The 18956-nt window shown below is 56.2% G+C and overlaps 5 protein-coding genes across 5 annotated transcripts; 2 read left to right on the top strand and 3 right to left on the bottom strand.

Annotated features, from left to right (window-relative positions):
* Positions 1–297: 297 nt before the first annotated feature.
* J7T54_006607 (ABC transporter G family member-like protein) lies at positions 298–4803 on the bottom strand (the record flags this gene model as incomplete). Its single annotated transcript, XM_051503056.1, has 2 exons — positions 298–327; positions 391–4803. The coding sequence occupies 2 exons, from the start codon at positions 4801–4803 to the stop codon at positions 298–300; spliced, it is 4443 nt and encodes a 1480-aa protein (XP_051365418.1).
* Positions 4804–6983: 2180 nt separating this feature from the next.
* J7T54_006606 (uncharacterized protein) lies at positions 6984–8865 on the bottom strand (the record flags this gene model as incomplete). Its single annotated transcript, XM_051503055.1, has 3 exons — positions 6984–8234; positions 8300–8372; positions 8501–8865. The coding sequence occupies 3 exons, from the start codon at positions 8863–8865 to the stop codon at positions 6984–6986; spliced, it is 1689 nt and encodes a 562-aa protein (XP_051365417.1).
* Positions 8866–9197: 332 nt separating this feature from the next.
* On the top strand, positions 9198–9629 carry J7T54_006605 (C6 transcription factor; the record flags this gene model as incomplete). The annotated part of the gene is made up of 1 exon (XM_051503054.1): positions 9198–9629. One exon carries the CDS (start codon positions 9198–9200, stop codon positions 9627–9629), a length of 432 nt encoding a protein of 143 aa, XP_051365416.1.
* A 469-nt stretch (positions 9630–10098) lies between these two features.
* On the top strand, positions 10099–11579 carry J7T54_006604 (uncharacterized protein; the record flags this gene model as incomplete). Its single annotated transcript, XM_051503053.1, has 4 exons — positions 10099–10352; positions 10417–10523; positions 10595–10804; positions 11074–11579. The coding sequence occupies 4 exons, from the start codon at positions 10099–10101 to the stop codon at positions 11577–11579; spliced, it is 1077 nt and encodes a 358-aa protein (XP_051365415.1).
* A 1027-nt stretch (positions 11580–12606) lies between these two features.
* J7T54_006603 (uncharacterized protein) lies at positions 12607–13857 on the bottom strand (the record flags this gene model as incomplete). Its single annotated transcript, XM_051503052.1, has 1 exon — positions 12607–13857. The coding sequence occupies one exon, from the start codon at positions 13855–13857 to the stop codon at positions 12607–12609; it is 1251 nt and encodes a 416-aa protein (XP_051365414.1).
* Positions 13858–18956: the final 5099 nt, after the last annotated feature.

Here is an 18956-nt window from a genome sequence, read left to right as displayed (position 1 = left end):
ATGGGCTGATGCCGATGTGAGAGAGAGAGAGAGAGAGGGAGAGGCGGCCGGGCGGTTCATGTCCGCCGTAGGGTAGGCGGATTGATTGGCATTGGCTGGCGTTACTCATGATCACAATGGAATCAGCGCCCACCACTAACTAGGACAAAGAGAAAGTAGAAATCTATTGATGTATTATTCTATATCGATTAGTATCTTTTGAGCCGACCATGGCTCACACAGGGCGCTATGCACAGAAACACCATTCCACCCGCTTCAGATCTATATGTAGGCACGCTTCAAGCTTCGACGCAGCATTTATCGCTTATTGTAGTTGACAAAACGGCTCTGCGACTCATTAGTATCCGTCTTTTGAATGAGAATCACCCAGACCAAGGGAGGAGAACTTACCGCAAGCAGCAGGATGAGCAGGTTGCTGCCCATGAAAGCCGCGTAGATGCCGAGATCCCTCCAGCGGTTGTCGAAAGAAATGTTGAGCCGCGTGTAAAAGTCGTCGCCGACGCGGAAGGCGCAGTACTCGCAGTCCTGGGTGCTGTTGGAGACGAGGTAGCCCGGGCCGCCGTTGCGGAAAAAGGGCTCCATGTACTCGCCGCAGTTCATGTCGCTGGGCGCCGTGAACAGGTTGAGCTCGTCCTGGCGACACTGGACCGAGATGCCCTCCAGCGCGGTCGACACGGTGCCGCTGATGAGGCGCGTGAAGGGGTCGAGCTGGTACAGCCAGGCCTTCCAGAAGCCGGGCATCTGCGGGTACGGGATGGTGACGCCGCAGAAGAGGGCAAACGTGATGATGATGAACGGGTCGAACTGCGCCGAGATGCGCGGCGAGGGCGTGAGCGACGCGTTGGCCTGGCCCAGGGAGATGGCAAAGATCTCCGTGATGAGCACCATGAAGAACTGGTACCCGGCGCGCGACGACTCGGTCTGGAAGCCCGGCATGTAGTACAGGGGCAGGAAGAAGACGACGGCGCACATGATGGAGTAGGGCATCTCGGCGAGCGTAATGGCCGTGACAAACGTAAAGGGCGAGTACATCTTGGACGACTGCTCGCGGAAGAAGATGGCCCTCTTGATGTGGAACATGACCTCGACCTGCGTCATGATCAGGGCCGGCAGCACCGTGATCTGGAACATGACAAAGACCTTGTTCTGCAGCGAGGCGCGCGAGTCGTCCAGCTGCAGGTACGTGAGACCCGTGATGATGGCCACGGCCGCGTGGTTGAAGAGGCGCGTGAAGAGGTAGTTGGGCGACCGCCAGAAGGAGCGGAACATGCGGCGGCACACCACCTTGAGCTGGTGGCCCACCGGCGAGGCGTACTCCTTCTCCAGGGACGCGTCGCTGGACCGGGCCACGGCGAGCCTCTCCTGGCGCATCTGCTGGATGACCGTCTTGGCGTTGGCCAGCTCGGGGCTCTCGTCCCAGATGTCACCCCAGTCACGGTCGCCGATGCGCGGCGCGGACCCGGCACCAATGGCCTCGAGCATGAACTCGGCGACGTTGTCCGTGGGGCGGGCCTCGGCGCCGTGACGCTTCAGGTACGAGCGCAGGACGTGCGCATCCTTGCCAATGTCGCCAAAGTACACGGTGCGGCCGCCACGCTCGAGCAACAGGAGGCGGTCAAAATTCTCAAACAAGGACGCGTTGGGCTGGTGGATGGTGCAGAGAATGGCCTGGCCCGCGGCAGCGAGCTTCTTCAGGAAGCGCACAATATTGTAGGCACTCTGGCTGTCAAGGCCGGACGTGGGCTCGTCGAGGAAGAGGAGAAGCTCCGGCTTGGCCGCCAGCTCGACACCAATCGTGACACGCTTGCGCTGTTCGACAGTCAGACCAGCCTCCGGAGTACCAATCAGGGCGTCGGCAATCTCCTCCATTTCGAGCAACGAGATAATCTCCTCGACATAGGCGTGGCGTTCGGCAATAGGGGTCTCGTATGGCTGGCGCAGGTCGGCGGAGAAGCGAAGGGCCTCGCGCACCGTCTGGGTGGGCTCGTGGAGGTCGAGCTGTTCGGCGTACGAGGTGGAACGCTGAAACTGCTTTCCCGGCTTTGTGCCATCGACGAGGACGTCACCGCTGATGACACCGATATTCTTGCGCGAGGCGAGCACATCCAGCAGAGTGGTCTTGCCGGCGCCAGAGGCACCCATCAGCGCGGTCAGCTCACCGGGCTTGACGTATCCAAAGACGTTGTTCAGAAGACGGCGGGTGCCGCCGGGCACGGGCACGTCGTAGCAGAGATCCTCCCAGGTAAGGACGGCCTCGGACTTGATGAGAAGCTCGGAGCCGGTCTCGTTGGACTTGTCGGCACGGCGCGCCTTGCGCTTCTCCGCCAGGGCCGCATTCAGCTGCTTGCGCTCCTTGTTCTCCTTGGAGAAGACCTTGGCCGCGTTGCCGCCCATGCCGAACTTGACAAACTCGCCGAGCACCACGTTCATGATGAGGAAGAAGACGATGAGCGACATGATGATGCCCCAGTTGCGCCACAGGTCCTTGGGGAAGTACGAGTACGTCTGCGAGATGTAGGCGGATCCGTCGATAAACGTCGAGCCGGCCGAGGAGCCGGCGAGCGTGCAGACCTGGTTCTCAATGTTGTCGTACCCGGGGCCCGAGGGGATCAGCGAGTCGGCCGTGCACTCCATGTTGATGCGCCCAAACTCGTTCATCATGAGGGCGCTGAACGACAGACCCAGCACGTTGACCCAGTAGATCCAGCGGAGCCAGACCTGCTGCGCATCGTACTGGATCAGGTAGCCCGAGGTGGTGACGAAGAGGGTGATGACGATGACGGCAAACTTGATGGCGTAGTCAAAGTCCGGACTGAGACAACCAATGATACGGAAGAAGAGCGTCATGGCAATGTTGCCCGAGAGGATCATGAGGTAGAAGGTGAAGAAGGCACCCGCGTCGCGCACGAGGCCGGTCATAAAGTAGACGATGATGGAGAAGACCATAATCTCGGAGGCGGCAAAGGCCTGGTCGACAATGATCTGGCCGATCCACAGGGCGGACGGGCGGTGGAACGCGTACGCCTTGTGCTTGTTGACAATGGAGCGGCCCATCATGGTGCTGGCGAGCTCGGAGAAGGCCTGGAAGGCGTTGAACAGGAGGGCGACGAAGAGCAGACCGCCCTTGCTGAAGGCGCTGGCCGAGGTCTCGGGGAGATTCAGGTAAAGGGTGCCGAGGACGATGGCGATGATGATGGAGCGCAGCCAGGAGACGGTCAGGTTGAAGCGATCCTGGATCTTGAGCGTGAACTGGCGCTTCATCAGGGCCCAGACCTGCAGGTGGAAGCCGACCTGGTAGGGCGACTTTTTGGACGCGCTGCGCTTGCTCTCGGCGACGGCCACCTCAAAGTCCTGGTGCGCGGGCTTTTGCTGCTCGAGCGCGGCCTTGTACTCGGCCATCTCGGCCTCGTTGGCCTTTTGCTGGTCCGACTTGCGGAACGCCCCGAGGAGGGTCTCGGGGCTGTGGGGCGCGTTCTCGGGCGAGCGTCCGGGGGCGTACTCGCGCTCGAAATCGTCGGTGCAGCCGGTCACGTAGTCGGGCGTCGTCTGGCGCGGACGAGGGTTGAAGCCGAGGCCCTCGAAATAGGCACGCGCCGTCTTGGCGGGGCCAAAGTAGACCTGGCGGCCCTCGTCGATGACCATGACCTTGTCGAAGAGTTCAAAGATATTCTCAGACGCCTGGTAGAGCGAGACAAAGGTGGTCGTCTTGTACAGGTTGGTCTGCACGCGGAGCGACTTTGTAAAGTCGAGGGCGGTGCTGGCATCGAGGCCTCGGGTACTGTTGTCCCAGGACAGGATGCAGCCCTTTGTGATCATCATCTCGGCAATGGAGACGCGCTTGCGCTCGCCGCCCGACACGCCGCGCACAAAGGCATCGCCGACAATGGTCTTGCGCGTGTGCTCAATGTTGAACATCTTGAGCAGCGTGGTGATGACGTGCTCTTTGAAGTCGGCCTTGGACATGTTGCCAGGGCGCTTGTTGGGCATCTTGGTGTCGAGGGCAAAAGCCAGCGTCTGCTCAACGGTCAATGTCGGGTGGTGGAGGTCGTCCTCGGCGTTGTAAACAGCCTCGCCTCGGTAGCGGCCAAACTCCTCCGCAGTCCAGGGGCCGTAGAGAACCTCGCCAGTTACGCTGGTGTATCCGTACCGCTGGTTGGCGATCGTCTTGAGGAAGGTCGTGCAGCCGGATCCGGGCTTGCCAAGGACGAGGACCATCTCTCCGGGCTTGCAAACACCCTGGAAGTCGTGGAGAAGCGTCGCCTCGACAGGCTTCTTGCCCAGGCCCAACAGCTTCATGACCGGCGTGATGTAGTCGAAGAAGCTGATGAAGGCGTCCGGGAACGTGGGGACATAGTTGGCTCGACCTCCAAACCCCTTGACAGTAAGCCCGTCCCAGTAAGCGCCAATATGCTTGTTCTTGATGCCAGCCTCGTTTTGTGAATCGAGATCACCCCGTAGTGCATCCTCGAGGTCGAAGACGGAGCCCCCATCATCCGAAGCGGATGGATCCGACACGTTCTTCTCCGGGTCGACAATGTCTCGGCGGCCGCTGCGGCGGCTCGCACGCGAGACGCCGGTGAGCTCTCGCTGCAACTCCCTGAAGTCGGCCTCGGCCTGCTCTACTGAGATGCCGGAGCGTGTCCGCGCAAGTTCGCGCGAAGTGCGCTCTGCGGCCTGCTGTGCCTTTTCATCCTCGGGGCTTGCAGTGGACACTGATTCCTGGTAGGTTGCTGGTGCCTCAATTTCCTCGGCAGGGTGACCAGCGGCCACATTGGCCTCGGCGCGCTGAAAAGCGTCGGCCATGACCAGTGCTGGTGGTTCCTTGACAACTACTTGTTTGGTCTTGAAATACGGTATGACCTTGGGTCCAGTAGCTAGGTAGGAGGCCGCCGAGCAGGTACGGGAAGAGCAAAAAGGAAAGAGAGAGGAATGTAAGCAAAATCGAGCCAAGGAACGACAAGAGGGTAAGAAGATCTGGGCGGGATCAGATAATATGTAGCAAATGTACTCCGTACATGCTCCGGTGAAAAGAGAGAGAAAAATCTTGACGCAGACGAGTGAGAGGTTGACGATCACATGTGTGGGGGCGTGAAGCCGGCGCCTCTCCTCTGAGGCTCTGACAGTCTGACTCCTTTCAGACTTCAGTCTCGGAGATGTCGTGGAGCTGCGTACGCCTCAGATTGCAGCGGGGCCGCGGGCAGCATTATAAATGCGACCCTTGCACGGTAGATATATTCAGCCGACTCTGCCTCTGGCGCCATGGTGCGTGCTGCTGCAGGATGGACCTTTGTTGGATGGACCTTTGCATGCGAAGCTTGGCATCTCGAAATTCGCCAGCGTCTGTCCACCAGGGTCCCCACCATGCTCTGCTTCCTTCCTGACTGATTGATTCCCCGTTTTGACCGTTGATCATCTCGAATCTGTCTCAACCCTTCTGGCCGGCCCCACGCAGGACGAACGGCAGCATGTCTGCATATCTTGTACTCTGTACCGCAGATGAGTGAAGATGAATCATATCATATCGACCAAGCATGTCCTTCCTGGCTGCCCCTCTTTTGATGGATTGAAAGTCGCCGAGTAAGATTCAGGGCGGTGGGGCCAACAGGCTCCACTCGAGTCAGTGTGGCGGCGTCCTCCAGGCTCCAGGAAGCGTATGCCTCGATTGACCGTCATAAAGTTGCTTTCATTCATCAGCGTCCATCCTCTAGCCTCGTGCACTTGCAGACGGCGGACGGACACCAGTGATGTTTGTGGTCCCTTTCCAGTCGGTTTGCCGTTCATTTCAAAGTTCAAACCTTCCCTACGTCCACTGTGTGGTGGCAAGTTTTGCGGTGCACTGTTCGTCGGGTCGGCCGCTTCCATCAATCCATTGTTCACTCAGCATAGGCATCCATCCCTCTGCTCATATAAATATTTAGCGAGGCAGCTATGACGGTCGATCCGCAAGCACTGCCAGTCGCTTGTTCCACGGTGCACATTGTCCGTCGCAAATTGCTGCCAGATCCGACTGACGCTTGATGAAACTTTTCTCCGCGACCCTGGCGGCTGAAAGGCACCGAGACCCACGGCCGAATCCTGCACATGGCGTCCCTCGCCGGCCAGTCAGACGGCCCGCGCGTCTGCGACATCACCGGGAATGCTTTCCCCACCAGCAAGCCAGGCCCCCTTGCAATGGCATTTTCTCACGTTGACTCATTTCGACTCCTTTGCTCGGGTCGTTCGTTGCGAAAGCTCTCCGCGTGCGTATCCGCGTGCAGTGGGTATTGACGCCCATTTCTGAGGCCCGATGCGCCCGGAAGCCGCTTCGAAAGAAATAAATAAAAGACAGGTCCCATCGTATTCAAGATAACGCAAGGGGCTCCATCTGGTTGCCGAGGATGGAGCCCATTCGGCCGAACGCTCGCGTCGTCGTTCACCCATGGGCACCCAAGGACCCAAAGCGATGTACTTCTCACATGCAATGCACTTGTGATTCTGCGTGACGGATGGTAGAGGGCGCCTGCGAATATGACTGATGATCAACAAAGTGTGCGATCTCGGTATGTAGGACAGCCCCGTTGACGTGATCTCGCAACATCTCACTGGGCTATGCGGCAGGCTGACGACGAGATACCCAGCATACGCATGTTTGTTGCACGCGCGCAGTGGTCCACACCGACTTGGGGCACGTCGACGCGCCTCATGCATACATCAGCCCTATGTATGTATGCAATTGGCGCCCGACGCTCACCTGTCGGCCACTGGGTTCGTCGTTGAGGTGGTACATCTGCGGGGGACCTGCCTCAGCGACGCACACGCCACCATCGTTGCGATGCACTTGCACATCAGGCCGGTGAGTCTGGGTGCTTCCGTGATAGGTCAGGTGTTGATGCCTTTCGCACACTGTGTGGTTGGCCCAATCTTCGCGAAATGGTGAAGCGAGTTCGGCGAGCTCTCTGAGCCCCCCCTAGAGGAGGTGTCGTCTTTCCAGCAGCATGTCGCGTTCACGACTTCTCGAAAGAGTACAGCTCGACACGTTGATCATCGGCTCCCATGACTGGAAGTCGCACAACCTGCTTCACTCGCTTCACCCAGCCATTCTTTGCCAAAAGCGCGAAAACTTCATTTTCTGAGGAATGGCGCGGCTTGGTTGCCATGAACAACCTCGTGGGTCCTTTGCCAGGATGTGCGGCGTTCATTTCGTGCAATGTAGATAACGTCCCAACCAAGGCAGGTAGCACGTCGACATTGTAAGTGCAGTCGCTGAACATGATGAGATCCCAGTACCGAGCCTTGACGGCAGATCCAAAGTGACCCTGGCGCCCTTGCTCCCAATCCAGACTCTCGAAATCGAGGCTCATGCCCGGTTCTGTAGACGCACGATGGATGTTGGCTCGCACTTGTTCTTCGGCATCTTGTAGGTCGGTCATCAAGACAGTGCGCTCATGTTCGGTGGAAAACCTGATCTGGGCCGACGCTGCAGCGAACCCGAGCCCCAGGAGCCCAACGCCGCAGCCGAGTTCGAGGATGTTGAGCGGCTTGGGAGATGTCAGCACATCCTTGATCGCTATCAAACATTCTCCTTGACTTGGTCCCGTCATGGTCTTCTGTGTCGTTTCAGCCAAACCACACACGGCAACGACCCCACCGTCCCAGACGTGCCGGGCCAAGCTTTTGGGCTCCCCGAGATCTTCAACAATCTGTAGCCATGGTGCACGAGGATCCTCACCCAAGATGATCTTGCGCACAGAGACCTCTTGACCATCCATGTTACCATCAAGTGTGAGGAACAGCGGCATGACAAGACCAGTCTTCTTCCCCGGATCAAGGACGTCTTGAGCGGATCTAGCGGAAAGCTCATCGGCAACACTGATACAAATTTCCACCGCCCTCCCGCAGTCAATGGCCGCGGATACTATCATGGAGCTGAAGCCTTGCTTGAGGACCCTCTGGCCGGGCTTCCAGAATAATTGGCCATTCTTGGTGAGCGGCACCGTGATGGTTTTGGAGGCTGTGGGCAGTGCAGCTCGAACATTGATCTCCAGTGGCTCGTCCGGGACGAGAAGTGAGTCACCTAGGTCGGTCGAGATCACAAAGAGCAGCTCGAACTGATGTATCTTGCCGACTTTGGACATTTTGGGCGGTCGAAGGCAGCGAATGTAGTGCATGTTGATGGTTCGAGTATGATCGCGCTGACCTGATAGCGCAGAGGAAATGTGCCACCGCCAGAATGCCTCTTGTATGTCGCCAAAGACCTGTTTACGTGCAAAATAAGAGGAATATGTGGTGAGAGGGGAGTGAAAATGACGGCCGTGCACACCATCTGCTGGGGCCAGAATTCGTTGACGGGCAAAATCTCAGCGAGGGCAGGTGTGAACCCGTGCGAGTCGCGACTGCAATGAGTGATTAGTCATCGTTTCATGCCACAAAGTTCAAACTGGGTCGGCCTTGAAGTCTTCAACCAGACATCATCGCTCATCCTACATGGAACGACATGGAATGATTGCATGCCAAAGCCTACGCTAACGCAATAGGGTCAGATAAAGACGCGCTTCTCATCAAGATGTTGCGACTCTTCGCCGGGGATTGACCCATGTGGTTCTCAATCTCGATGCGAGCGCGCTTGTTGAAGGGCATGGGCAGGTAGCAGTTGAAAGCCGCTGCGACGCCAAAATTCTTCTCCTCGGACGGCTTGACGGGCACGGTGAAGGGGAGAGACTGGCAGTTGGCGGCCATGGAGTAGCCCAGGCAGAAGAAATCGCCAATAAGGGCCAGGACGTTGGGAGTCTCCGAGTCGTCCCAGTACATCTTGATGAGTACTTTGCGGTAGTAGTCTGGGTCGCTGACTTCGTAGTTGAGGCCGAGAGCGTTGTGCACCTCCATCATGGCCACGCCCAACTTGGAGTATGGGATGAGGCCTGGTCCAACAATACGACGGCACGTTTGGACGAACCACAGGTGGTTGATGTTCCCTCTCTGACGCCAGGGCCCGAGTCCTGCATGGGTCCTCTTGGTCCTGCAAGATCATGAGCTGGGCGACGCCGCGTCTTCTGACAACAGCAGCGAGCTCTAACTAGAGGCTGCCATGGCCTCCTTGCCCGCTGTCGTCATGGACAGGAGTGTCGAGGGCGTCCACCACTTCACCCGAGAGCTCATCGCTCTCCGCGGAAGACCCTCGGACGGATCGAACCCAGTCGTATTTCCTCGCCAAGATCGCTATGAGGCGGATGCTGCACCACTGCAACACCGCCATCCGCAGGACCCCTCGGGGTGAGATTGTCTACGCGCCACACATTGCATTGGAGCTCGAGCTACAGCTCGATGAGTGGTATGGCTATTTTCCAGAGCCTGTGCGCTTCCAGCACCTCGACGCCGATACGAGCGATTCCGCTTTTGGTTACTTGTCCGTAGAACCTCTGGGCAACTTTCTCCGTGCACAGTACTACTGTTGCAAGTTGTCGATCTACTGGCCGGCCGTGTATCAAAGCATCCAAGATAACACAGCCACGCCCGAGGTGCTCAAAGATTGCCAAGGGTTCTTTGACGCGTATATTCAAGTGATGCCGAACATACGGATATGCATTCGCAACTGCATCGTCAACCGCTGGACGTTGTATGCTATCATCTTCATCATTTCCATGGCATTTTGACCGTATTGACATAGAAATATTGACTCTCTCCTTTCGCTTCCATCGTGAGACTGAACACTCTGCTCCCTGCATAGCGCAACCTCACCCTCAGATATTTCACGCATCAATACACCGGGCATTCCTATTCTCAAGTTCCCAGGTTCAGCATGACTCTGACCAACGGGTTGGTCAAACTCTGCACACTCACAGACCTTGCGACCACCAACGAGAACCCACAGTGTTGACTACTATGTTGTCAATCCAGACACCAAATGGAAGATTCTCAAGTCTCGGTCGCGCTTTGCGCTATGGGGTCGGTGACAGCCATCACTCCTCTTCAGTCTCTTGGTCCGCCGCCCCTCGCTGACAAAGTGGCCCATAGCTCTCTTGATTTCCTCGGATGTTGTCATGCAAGGCTTTGACATTGTCGCCGGCTGTCAGCTTGCCGCCTTGCCCGCCTTTCGAGAGAAGTTTGGTGTGCTCCAGCCGGATGGCAGCTACCTCATTCCCGCCCACTAGTCTGTCCGCCTGGAACTCGATCGCGCCCGCCAACGAAATCGTCGCCACTTTCATCTTTGCGCTGTTACTCGAGAGGTTCGGACGCAAAGGGGGCATCCTCGCGGCGTCACTCATCTCGGTGACCAGTGTCCTCTTCCATCAACTGGCGCCCGACTGGCTGATGCACCTGGCCGGCCGGGGCGGCAACGGCATCGCCATTGGCATGATGTTCACCATCTCGCCCCTGTGTATCGGGGAGACGTGCCCGTCCGGAACTGAGTGTCTTTTTCCTGTGCTTCCTCAACACGAGCATCGTGGTTGGCCAGTTCGCCACTGTCGTCGTCAGCCAGGGAAGTAGTCACATTGACGGCCTGTGGCAGTGGTGGCTACCTGTCGTCGCCATGTACACCTTTCCTCGTAAGCCGCCGTACTTCTGCTCTTCTTTTCTTACTCGGTCTACATAGGCTAATGGACATGTGTGTCGACAGTCATCTTGGCGGCGGCTCGGCCCTTCTTCCCCAAGTCCCCCTACTGGCTTGTCCGTCGCGGCCGTACACTCGACGCCAAGAAAGCACTTCGCCGCATCTATGGCTTACAGGAAGCCGAGTACGACGATATCGAAATCAACCGCCGCCAAGGAAGAGATTCGCATCACCAACGACATGCACGGCACCTCTGGTCTGTCGTCCTCCAAAAAGGTGCTCGGCATTAACATACAAGCAGAAAGCGAATGCTTCGACACACAGAACCGCAAGCACACCTGTACCGCCATATTTGTTGCCTCGTCCAGTAGATGATTGGCGCCACATTTGTGATCGGCTACGCGACCGACTTTCCTGACCTCATCGGCATCAAAGACTATTTTGGGGCCTCAATCGCTTTGTATGTGGTCATGCTCCTCACGAGCACCGCCGCCTTTCCACTGGCAGAGACCTACGGTCGCCGGTTCCTGATTCGAGGCCCGCAGCTCATGCTTTGCTTCATGCTTCTCATCATTGGTACTCTGGGTGCATTCCCAACCAGTCTCGAGCGAATTGGGGCATCGTGGCCCTGCTGTACATCTGGGCCCTCATCTACAAGCTCTCGATTGGCGCTGCGGGTTTGGTTCTCGCTTCCGAAATTGCGACAATGCGACTGAGGGCCGCTACGCAAGGTCTCATCACCATCACCAACTCGCTTTGGGGACTCATCATGCAGTTCGCCGTCCCCTACATGATCAACCCGGATGCCGGGAACTCGGGTGGCAAGATTGGCTTTATCTTTTTGGGCGTGGGATTGATCGCCAGCGTGGGCGGCTGGATATCTCTTTCCCGAGACACGCTGGACGAGCTATATGCTATGAAGGTGGCCCCAAGGCATTTCAAGAGAGCGGTCGAGGATACCGAAACGGGTCTCAGCTTGGTCGATCCTACTCGTCCCCTGAGCTCATCTCTAGTCAAGGGCGGGGATGTCCATCTAGAGCACGCTGTCTAAGTTGGGGTTACAGTCACTTGCAAAGTCCAGTCCTTGGCAGCTAGGAATAGTAACGTGGAGTTGACGTCGAGCGCTGCTCCAGTCCAGTCCAAGTCTCCGTTTCGTCGTGCTTCTTGAATCGCCAGACCCATCTTCTATGCTTGGTATCGCGCATGATGCCTCGTAATAGTGCAAATGTACACCGTACACAAGCCTAGGCTTGGCCCGCAACGACGGCGTACACCTCCAGTACCATGGAGACTAGTCCTCATCAGGCAGAGAGCATCTATCGCTTTAAGACAAGACTCGTCGAGCCAGGGCGGGTATCTATCTTTTGTCACGCAATAAGGATAAAGTAACTGAAGTTCCAACGTTGTATTCCGCCTATCAATAGAAAGACATCATGGCGTACGCCATGTCGTCCAGCGCATGAGCGCATCCACAACTATCTAGAAGCCCATCCATTCAATGCATAGACCGTAATTACCGTGAAGTATTCCCAAGCAAATCTAATAATCCTCCATCTAATTGCTTTTCCCGAGCCGAACGCAAAGCAACCAAGCTTTTCAAATCACCAGAACAGAAAAACAAACAACAAAAGAAATCGTTCGCTGCCCCAATTCACTCTTCTTCCGTCGCTACCTCGCCACGAATGCTGGGTATCTCAAGAGTAAGAAAAATGGAACTCCGTTGGGATGGTGTACGAAACATCCCAGCCAGGGTCGTCAAGTCCAATCTTGACCACATTGGCAATTGGTACAGGTTGCCCATGTACGTCTTCAAAATAATAGTCGCACCGCCCAAAAAAAAATAAAAAGGAAAATAATAATAATAAAGTAGAGGATCCGAGTGTCGAACCAGACACACGAGGGGTATCCAAGGAAAGCAAAGACTCCGGCAAACAGTAGTTGTACAGTCCCGTGTATGCGTGGCCATTCCGTCCGGTCAAGTGGAAGTCCTGTTTGGTCCGGGTCCACGGGCAGCGCGGTCGAGGCAGAAGACAAGGAAAGGAAAGAAAAGAGGAATTTCCCGGAATAGTGTCTCCTCATCATTTGGTGGGGTTGAGCAGGAGCGGTGCCACGTTGGCCTCGTAGCGGATGCTCCATGTCCTCACCTTCTGCATGAACTTCTCGACGCGTGGAAGCTCCCGGTCACGGCCAAAGAGGGTATCCACAAATTCAGTTCCGGCATTCTTGCCGAGGCCTGACTTCTTCTTGCTGGCAGCCTTCAGCATGGGCGCCTCGCAGTTTTTGAGCAACAGGCGCAGGGTCTTCATAAGACGTTCACTGCCATCGATTTGGTCGTTCACAATCTGCCTGCTTTCCTTGGTTCGTGTCTTGAGGCCTTCCTCAACGCACTTGTTGGTCTTCTCGGTCAGGTCAAGTAGTAGCAGCCAAAGCTCGCCAGCCATTTCGGCGATGGGCGCCCGGGGCCCCACGCTGTACACAGCCCAGTCGTAAATCCATTTGCCGAGGGAGTTGGCGTCAAAGACGCTGCCCAAAAGGAGGATGGGCTCCTCCCGGGGATCCCAATTCTTGAGTGAATAGCCAACCGGAATCTGGTGTCGGTCCGCATCGAGTTGAGTAGCAGCGCGGTGCACACGAACGTCGCTCTTCGAGGGGGGCTGTTGCTGGGGCCGGGCCGTAGCGGAGCGTCCCATGGCTGCCGAGGCGCGACGAGTGTGCGAGTGGCTGGTGGGGGCGCGAGCCTGCGCCATGGGACGGGGCACCTCGGCGGCAGGGTGCCGTGTGTAAGCTGGCTCGTTGTAGAGGGGTGATTCCTGTGAAAAGAGGCGGCGGTCAGTGTACCGTACCCTATCGTAGTCGGAAGAAGTATTGGTGTATCTGCGACTCCTAGACCGCGACTGGGCAGGCAACACATTGGTGCGCCGCAGGGCCTCGATGACCTCGTCGTCTTCGGATTCGTCATGGGGAGAAAAGGACCGAACATGGGCAAAGGAGCTCCGAATATCCTTTGAGGGAAAACGATGGTGGAAGGACTTGGAAGGTCCACGCGATGGAAAATCTTCATAACTCACATCAACCGTGGCATATTCCCCGGAACTGTTGTATCGTGGAGAATCCCTCGGCGGGCGTGGGCTAAAAGCAGAGGCCGAGTAGCTGCTGTGACGGCTGTGGCCGATGCGGGTTGACGGGCGCTGAGGCGTGCGCTGGGCCTCGACCCAGCTCTGTCGAGGCGAGGGGGTTGGCGTGGCCGAATTCATCCTTGCAAACTCCCAGTCGTCGTATTCGTAGTCCGGTGTCGATCCGGGTGTCCTTGGTGATTGATAAGCGTACATGATATAGACTGCCGTCGATGTTCCTGTAGCGTCTCCTGCTCAACTTCCTCACACTCCCTCGCTCCAGCGCGTCGCGGGTTGGTGTAGGTCGTCGATCGTATGCGGTTTGTTCGTTGCTCGTTTTTTTTTTTTTTCGGGTTTTAGTCCTGTCACTCTGGTATGTGATCGGTTGAGAATGGGTTGATAAAGTGTCGTGGTACTGCAAACATGACCAAGGGTTATGTCACGCAATAATGCTGCTATTTCCCCCAGATCAAGGAGAGAATAGTGGGAAAGGGGCCTGTCTCCAGAATGACTTGGCCTATTGCTTATTTGTGTCGTCCAGGAAGACGTGGATTTGCGTGCTGGACGTTGGTGACCAGCAAACAAATCAAAAAGCGGTAGAGTGGAGATTCAACGTCGACAACGACGCTCTAAAGAGACGCGATGCAAAAGTTTGTGGTAGTGAGTGTTTGTTGGTGCAAAAAGCCCAAACGAATGAGGGAGAAAAGGGAGAGAGAAGCGAGAGGCTGGTTTGGTGGTGGGTGTGCGTCGAGATATATATTGCACGCAGGATTCTGGAGGGGGCTACAGTCCGTCTGTTTGTGCGCGCTGTAGCCACAGTTGACTCCTTTGCTTCAGGCAGGGAAAATAGGGACAGGGGGGCTCAGAGAAGAAGCAGGGGTTGTGCTTGCCAAGTGATGACCGGGGTGCAGCCAGGAAAGCAACCGCGAAATTTGGTGTTGCTGCCTGTGTGCGCAGGGGGTGTGGGCCTAACACCACTCATGCTCCAGCAGCGCTTAGTCACTGCGTGCACGGCGCTGGAAGCAACCAGCATGTGCGCCAACAGTGCCAGACTGCGCGAGAAGTTGCGGTCCGCACTCCGTAGGTCCAGTCACAAAGCAATATAGAAGCCGGCTCCTCGGTGAGCAGGTGATCCCCGGTCTGCAGGCAGTCAACGCCAGCTTTTTAAGAGTCATTCCCTCGAATAGCATGTTTTGTCTCGCCGGTGTAACGACCCAGCCTCTCGTCGCTTCCGCCTGACGCAAGCTGGTTCACCGAAACTACGGGCGGGTCTCACCTTATCAGACCGAGAACCTCAGGTCTCATTACTACATGTACTCACATTTTCATGACGATGTCGGAGTCCAGGTGAGATTAGGGACCCCAGCCATTAGGCGTCAGTCTGGACTCTGCGACGCTGGTCACCGAAGATCCTGGTCGCAAAGCTTGTGGTCTCCACTGATGAAGAGAAATCCAATTCACTGGGCAGAAGGGCGATTAGGCTGGTCTACGTACATACGGAACGGCAACCCCTGCCCCGGAGGTCCATGAAAAAAACGTCCCGAAACGATGTCAGCTTTTGCCTATCGCTGCTGGTATCGCCATTAGCTCTGACAGTATCCGTACGTATGTTGAAGTCTCCCGAGTCATCAATCACTGGCAACAAATGGAGTGGCTGGGTCACATCAGTCACACACGCCACGCACGCCACATACCACTGTCGCTAAAAGCTGCGCAATCAGCATCGCAAAGTCGTGCGTGCATGCTGATAATCAAAGAAGGTGTTGCACAGATTTGGTCGTCGCTTATTGTTACGACGACCATCACTTGCTTGGGTCAGTTGTCTGCGGCAAATTACGCACCTTCGCCAAAGCAACAGAGTTGCGAGTCCAAAAGGAACATCAACGGTCCACCGAGACAACGAGCTCGAAATGCAGTTTGCCTCTCGTACATAAGCGCCCGCTGGTGCTCCAACGACCATGCCGACAATATGGAATGTCTGAAGCTCCAATGACGGACGTCCCAGCACACCTTCGGATGAGCTTGATCACGGTCACATGCGCCACCCTCCATCTGATCTGTTTCGCGCGCTGTGCGAAACCAGTCGTACCCTTTTCGCAGCTCACAGCTCAGCACGCTGCTGGTTTCCCCCTCGAGCGCATGGAAACGGGAAGGGCTGACGACCACCACGCCTCGACGCTGACAGCAAATCTCCATCGCTCGACTGTGGTCAAGCATCAAAAGAATCGTGGGAAGAGAGAGGTCTAATGTTGAGCGAACTGCTGCAAAGCGCTCATGCACCACCTCCGCATCGCAGGGCATCGCATCGCATCGTACCGTGCCGTCTGGCGGAGGTGGAGGTGGCGGCCCTTGCGGGACGCCTGCGTGGACACCATGTTAAGCCCACAGCGTCTTGCCCGAAAGGCTCAAGGGCCATGCCGCCGACGAGGCTGGCAAATGGGATATTTTCCAGGCATCTGTGGGTCGTCTCGTCGAGTCTCGCTGCCACAGCCTCGTCTGATTATTATTTGAGATGTTCTGACATTCGAGCCTCAACATTCCGACGCGTCGCCTCCCTCTTGTCTCTCATCCATAGACAAAGTTCAACGCGTGTTTGAGGCTGTTCACTACTTAGCTGAGCAGAGCGTCGCGCTGGGCCCAGTCACTCACCTTTTTTGTCTGCGTGTTTGCCTGCGTGTTTGCCAGCTTACACAAGGTACCAAGACGCTCATGCTTTCCAAAATTCGATGAGGATCAATCTGCAGCCACAGAACCTTGAGCGCTGTGTAACTCACGTTTCGTCTTTTCGTTTCCATCTGAGGGTTTGCCATCAAGGGACCTTCAGGAGGGCATCAAATCCCATGGCGGAATGGCGAGCAGCGCCAGCGCATGCCGCACACCGCACAGTATGAGACTGGACTGTCCGATATAGCAGGCTTCACCTTGTCCGCACCGAAATTACCACATGTTGTGTGGCAGGCAACATACTTGTACGTATTACAGAAGCACGCCCTACCCTAAGCAGTTCAAAACGCCCTTCCGTAGATAGTGATTACATCTCGGCGACTGGATGGGAACGAAATCGCCATTGGCTGGCCAGCCCTCCAATCCTGGTCTTTTTCTAGAAAGCCACCCCCTGCTGGCGTGGGCCCGGCGTGACGCACCAGCCTTTCCGCGCCGCCGGCCACAGATAATACCCCTTGTCCCTCCAAGGGGATGGAAAAATTTTCACACATTCTTGCCTGAGCCATGGCTCAATTTGCCGGACGATGAACAACAACAGAACAGTGTTCTGGCAAGACGGCCTGAGTTTCTGAACCGGATTTCCTCCTCTGCTCTAACGCGACACCATGTGAGTCACCACAGAGGCAGAGAAAATGCAAACAAACTCCCAATCATCTGAAAGATGCGCTGTATTGCTGTCCAAAGTGCATGTTGGCCATCGAATTAGACGCTGGCTGCACGCTGTCTGCATCCCTGATTGGCAACTTTGGATGCTCCCCTCCTCCAGAATCCAGTCCCGACTAGCTCTGTAAGTGGTGGCCCACTCACGGCTGTTGTCAGCTGTGTCTCCGTCCTAAATGAATTCCTTAAAGAAGATGGCGTTGCCGCGGAACAGGAAGACTGGACGCTGAAGCTATCCGTACCTCCAGTCGCAGTGAGGAGCTTCATGAAGCTAGAGTCTCCTCTGCTCTAGGATCCCTTGCCTTTACACCCCCGGAGTAGCGACTGGAGCCTTCGCATCACGTAACTGTGCGTTTGCACGCATGTATTCACCGACTCTTCGAATGGTCTATCACGACAGCAACGGGGAAGATTTTTTTTCTCATTTTTTCTTTCCTTCTCTTTTTTGGTATTTTCCCATAAATTTGTGCGTTCCATATGATTGACTCTTTGTCCCAAGGAACGTGTGCTCGGGCCGGATGCCCATCATTATTTGCCTTTTTTGATTCAGGATGGGATTGCAATGCAACATGGGAATTCCGTCTTTATGTGGTCCCTGGAGAGGGGTGCGCACTGCCTCGTCCAAGACATCCTGCCTGATAATGTCTTGTAAATATAACAAAGGACCAAGCTCGAGGACACATTTCTTAGGGCAACAGGCAGCGCGGTGACGTACTGATTCTCACAGCCCTGATGGTAGGAGATTTGGTTGGGAGTCGGGCTTCTTGTTTCGCAGAAAGTGCCAGCAATGCACGTCCCTCCGGATAGACATGGACAGGGGTGGAGGGAGGGGGCGTGGAAGCGACGCCCATGCGCCCAAGGCTCGAGTAATAAGAAACAGCCGTGCCTTTATTAGGACCCGGCGAAAGAGGGCTGCCGCGGTCAGGGCAATCAGAATCCAACAGGCATCCGTAAATTAGGAGGACGGCCCAACACGACCTCGTCGTTGCAGCCCAACGGACGAGCGCACGCTCGTGGACTGTGTTTGGACCTCCTCGCCTTATCTCGTCTTCTTGAGCGCGACTTTCACGGAAAGAATTATCTCCTTCTCCTCATCATCCTGTGATGCAAAATGACAGAGTCTGCAGTTCTATCAGGGCATAGCCGACATCTAGAACTCCTGTGCAGGTGGTGCTCATGCGACTGTGCCCAACCCATGTGAGGACACCACCGGATGCATCATGGCGGGCATCATCTGCACACGACAGACATGCGCACGTACGTACTTGGTTGTCAACAGAACAGAGGGACCCTCTGTGCTCATGCAGCGTGCCCCTCCAGATCGGTTCTGAGAAATTTTCTACATCATGATGCTTCATACGGTTGCGCTGTTCATGCATGAACATTAGTAGAGTCATGCTGGCCTGTTCTGTTTCCTCTCGGCTAATTGGAGAGCGCAGCATCGCTGTGCCGGTCTCTCGCTGACATGTGCGTACGATCGTACCCTAATAGTAATTGATGGTGAGTTGTTATTGGCGTAGGACTCTTACTGCCATAAAGCCAATGATGGCTTGGGGCCGCGCCATTTTGGAAAGTGAGACAACCGATTGGTGAGATATTAGTCTTTGTCTACTTTTGTGGCGACGGCTCAGCTCAGATGGACCGCGTGTTCTTTTCTTACTTCTTGAAATGCATGGACGCGACGCGCGCAATGGCAGTGTCTCTCACCACTCTCGAGAGACGCGACAAGGGGTGTTGAGTGTGGCGGTGCGGGCATCCGAGCGCTCGGTACTGATGCTGCGCCACCCGGTCTCCGGCGCAAGTGGGCCCTGACACCGGCCTCACCGGGGATCTCGGGCCTGTAGTTTATCCCGACGTCTACTGACTGGTGCTGGCAGTCCCGCCAATCCGCAGCGCGCGATCATGACTCAACAGTCCGGGGATGTCCTGCC

Source organism: Emericellopsis cladophorae, assembly GCF_022114955.1.
Source record: "Emericellopsis cladophorae strain MUM 19.33 chromosome Unknown NODE_4_length_1054762_cov_117_872525, whole genome shotgun sequence".
NCBI classification, from domain to species: Eukaryota; Fungi; Ascomycota; class Sordariomycetes; order Hypocreales; family Bionectriaceae; genus Emericellopsis; species Emericellopsis cladophorae.
Note: the sequence above shows the minus strand (reverse complement) of the source record. Positions and strands in the feature narration are given on the sequence as shown.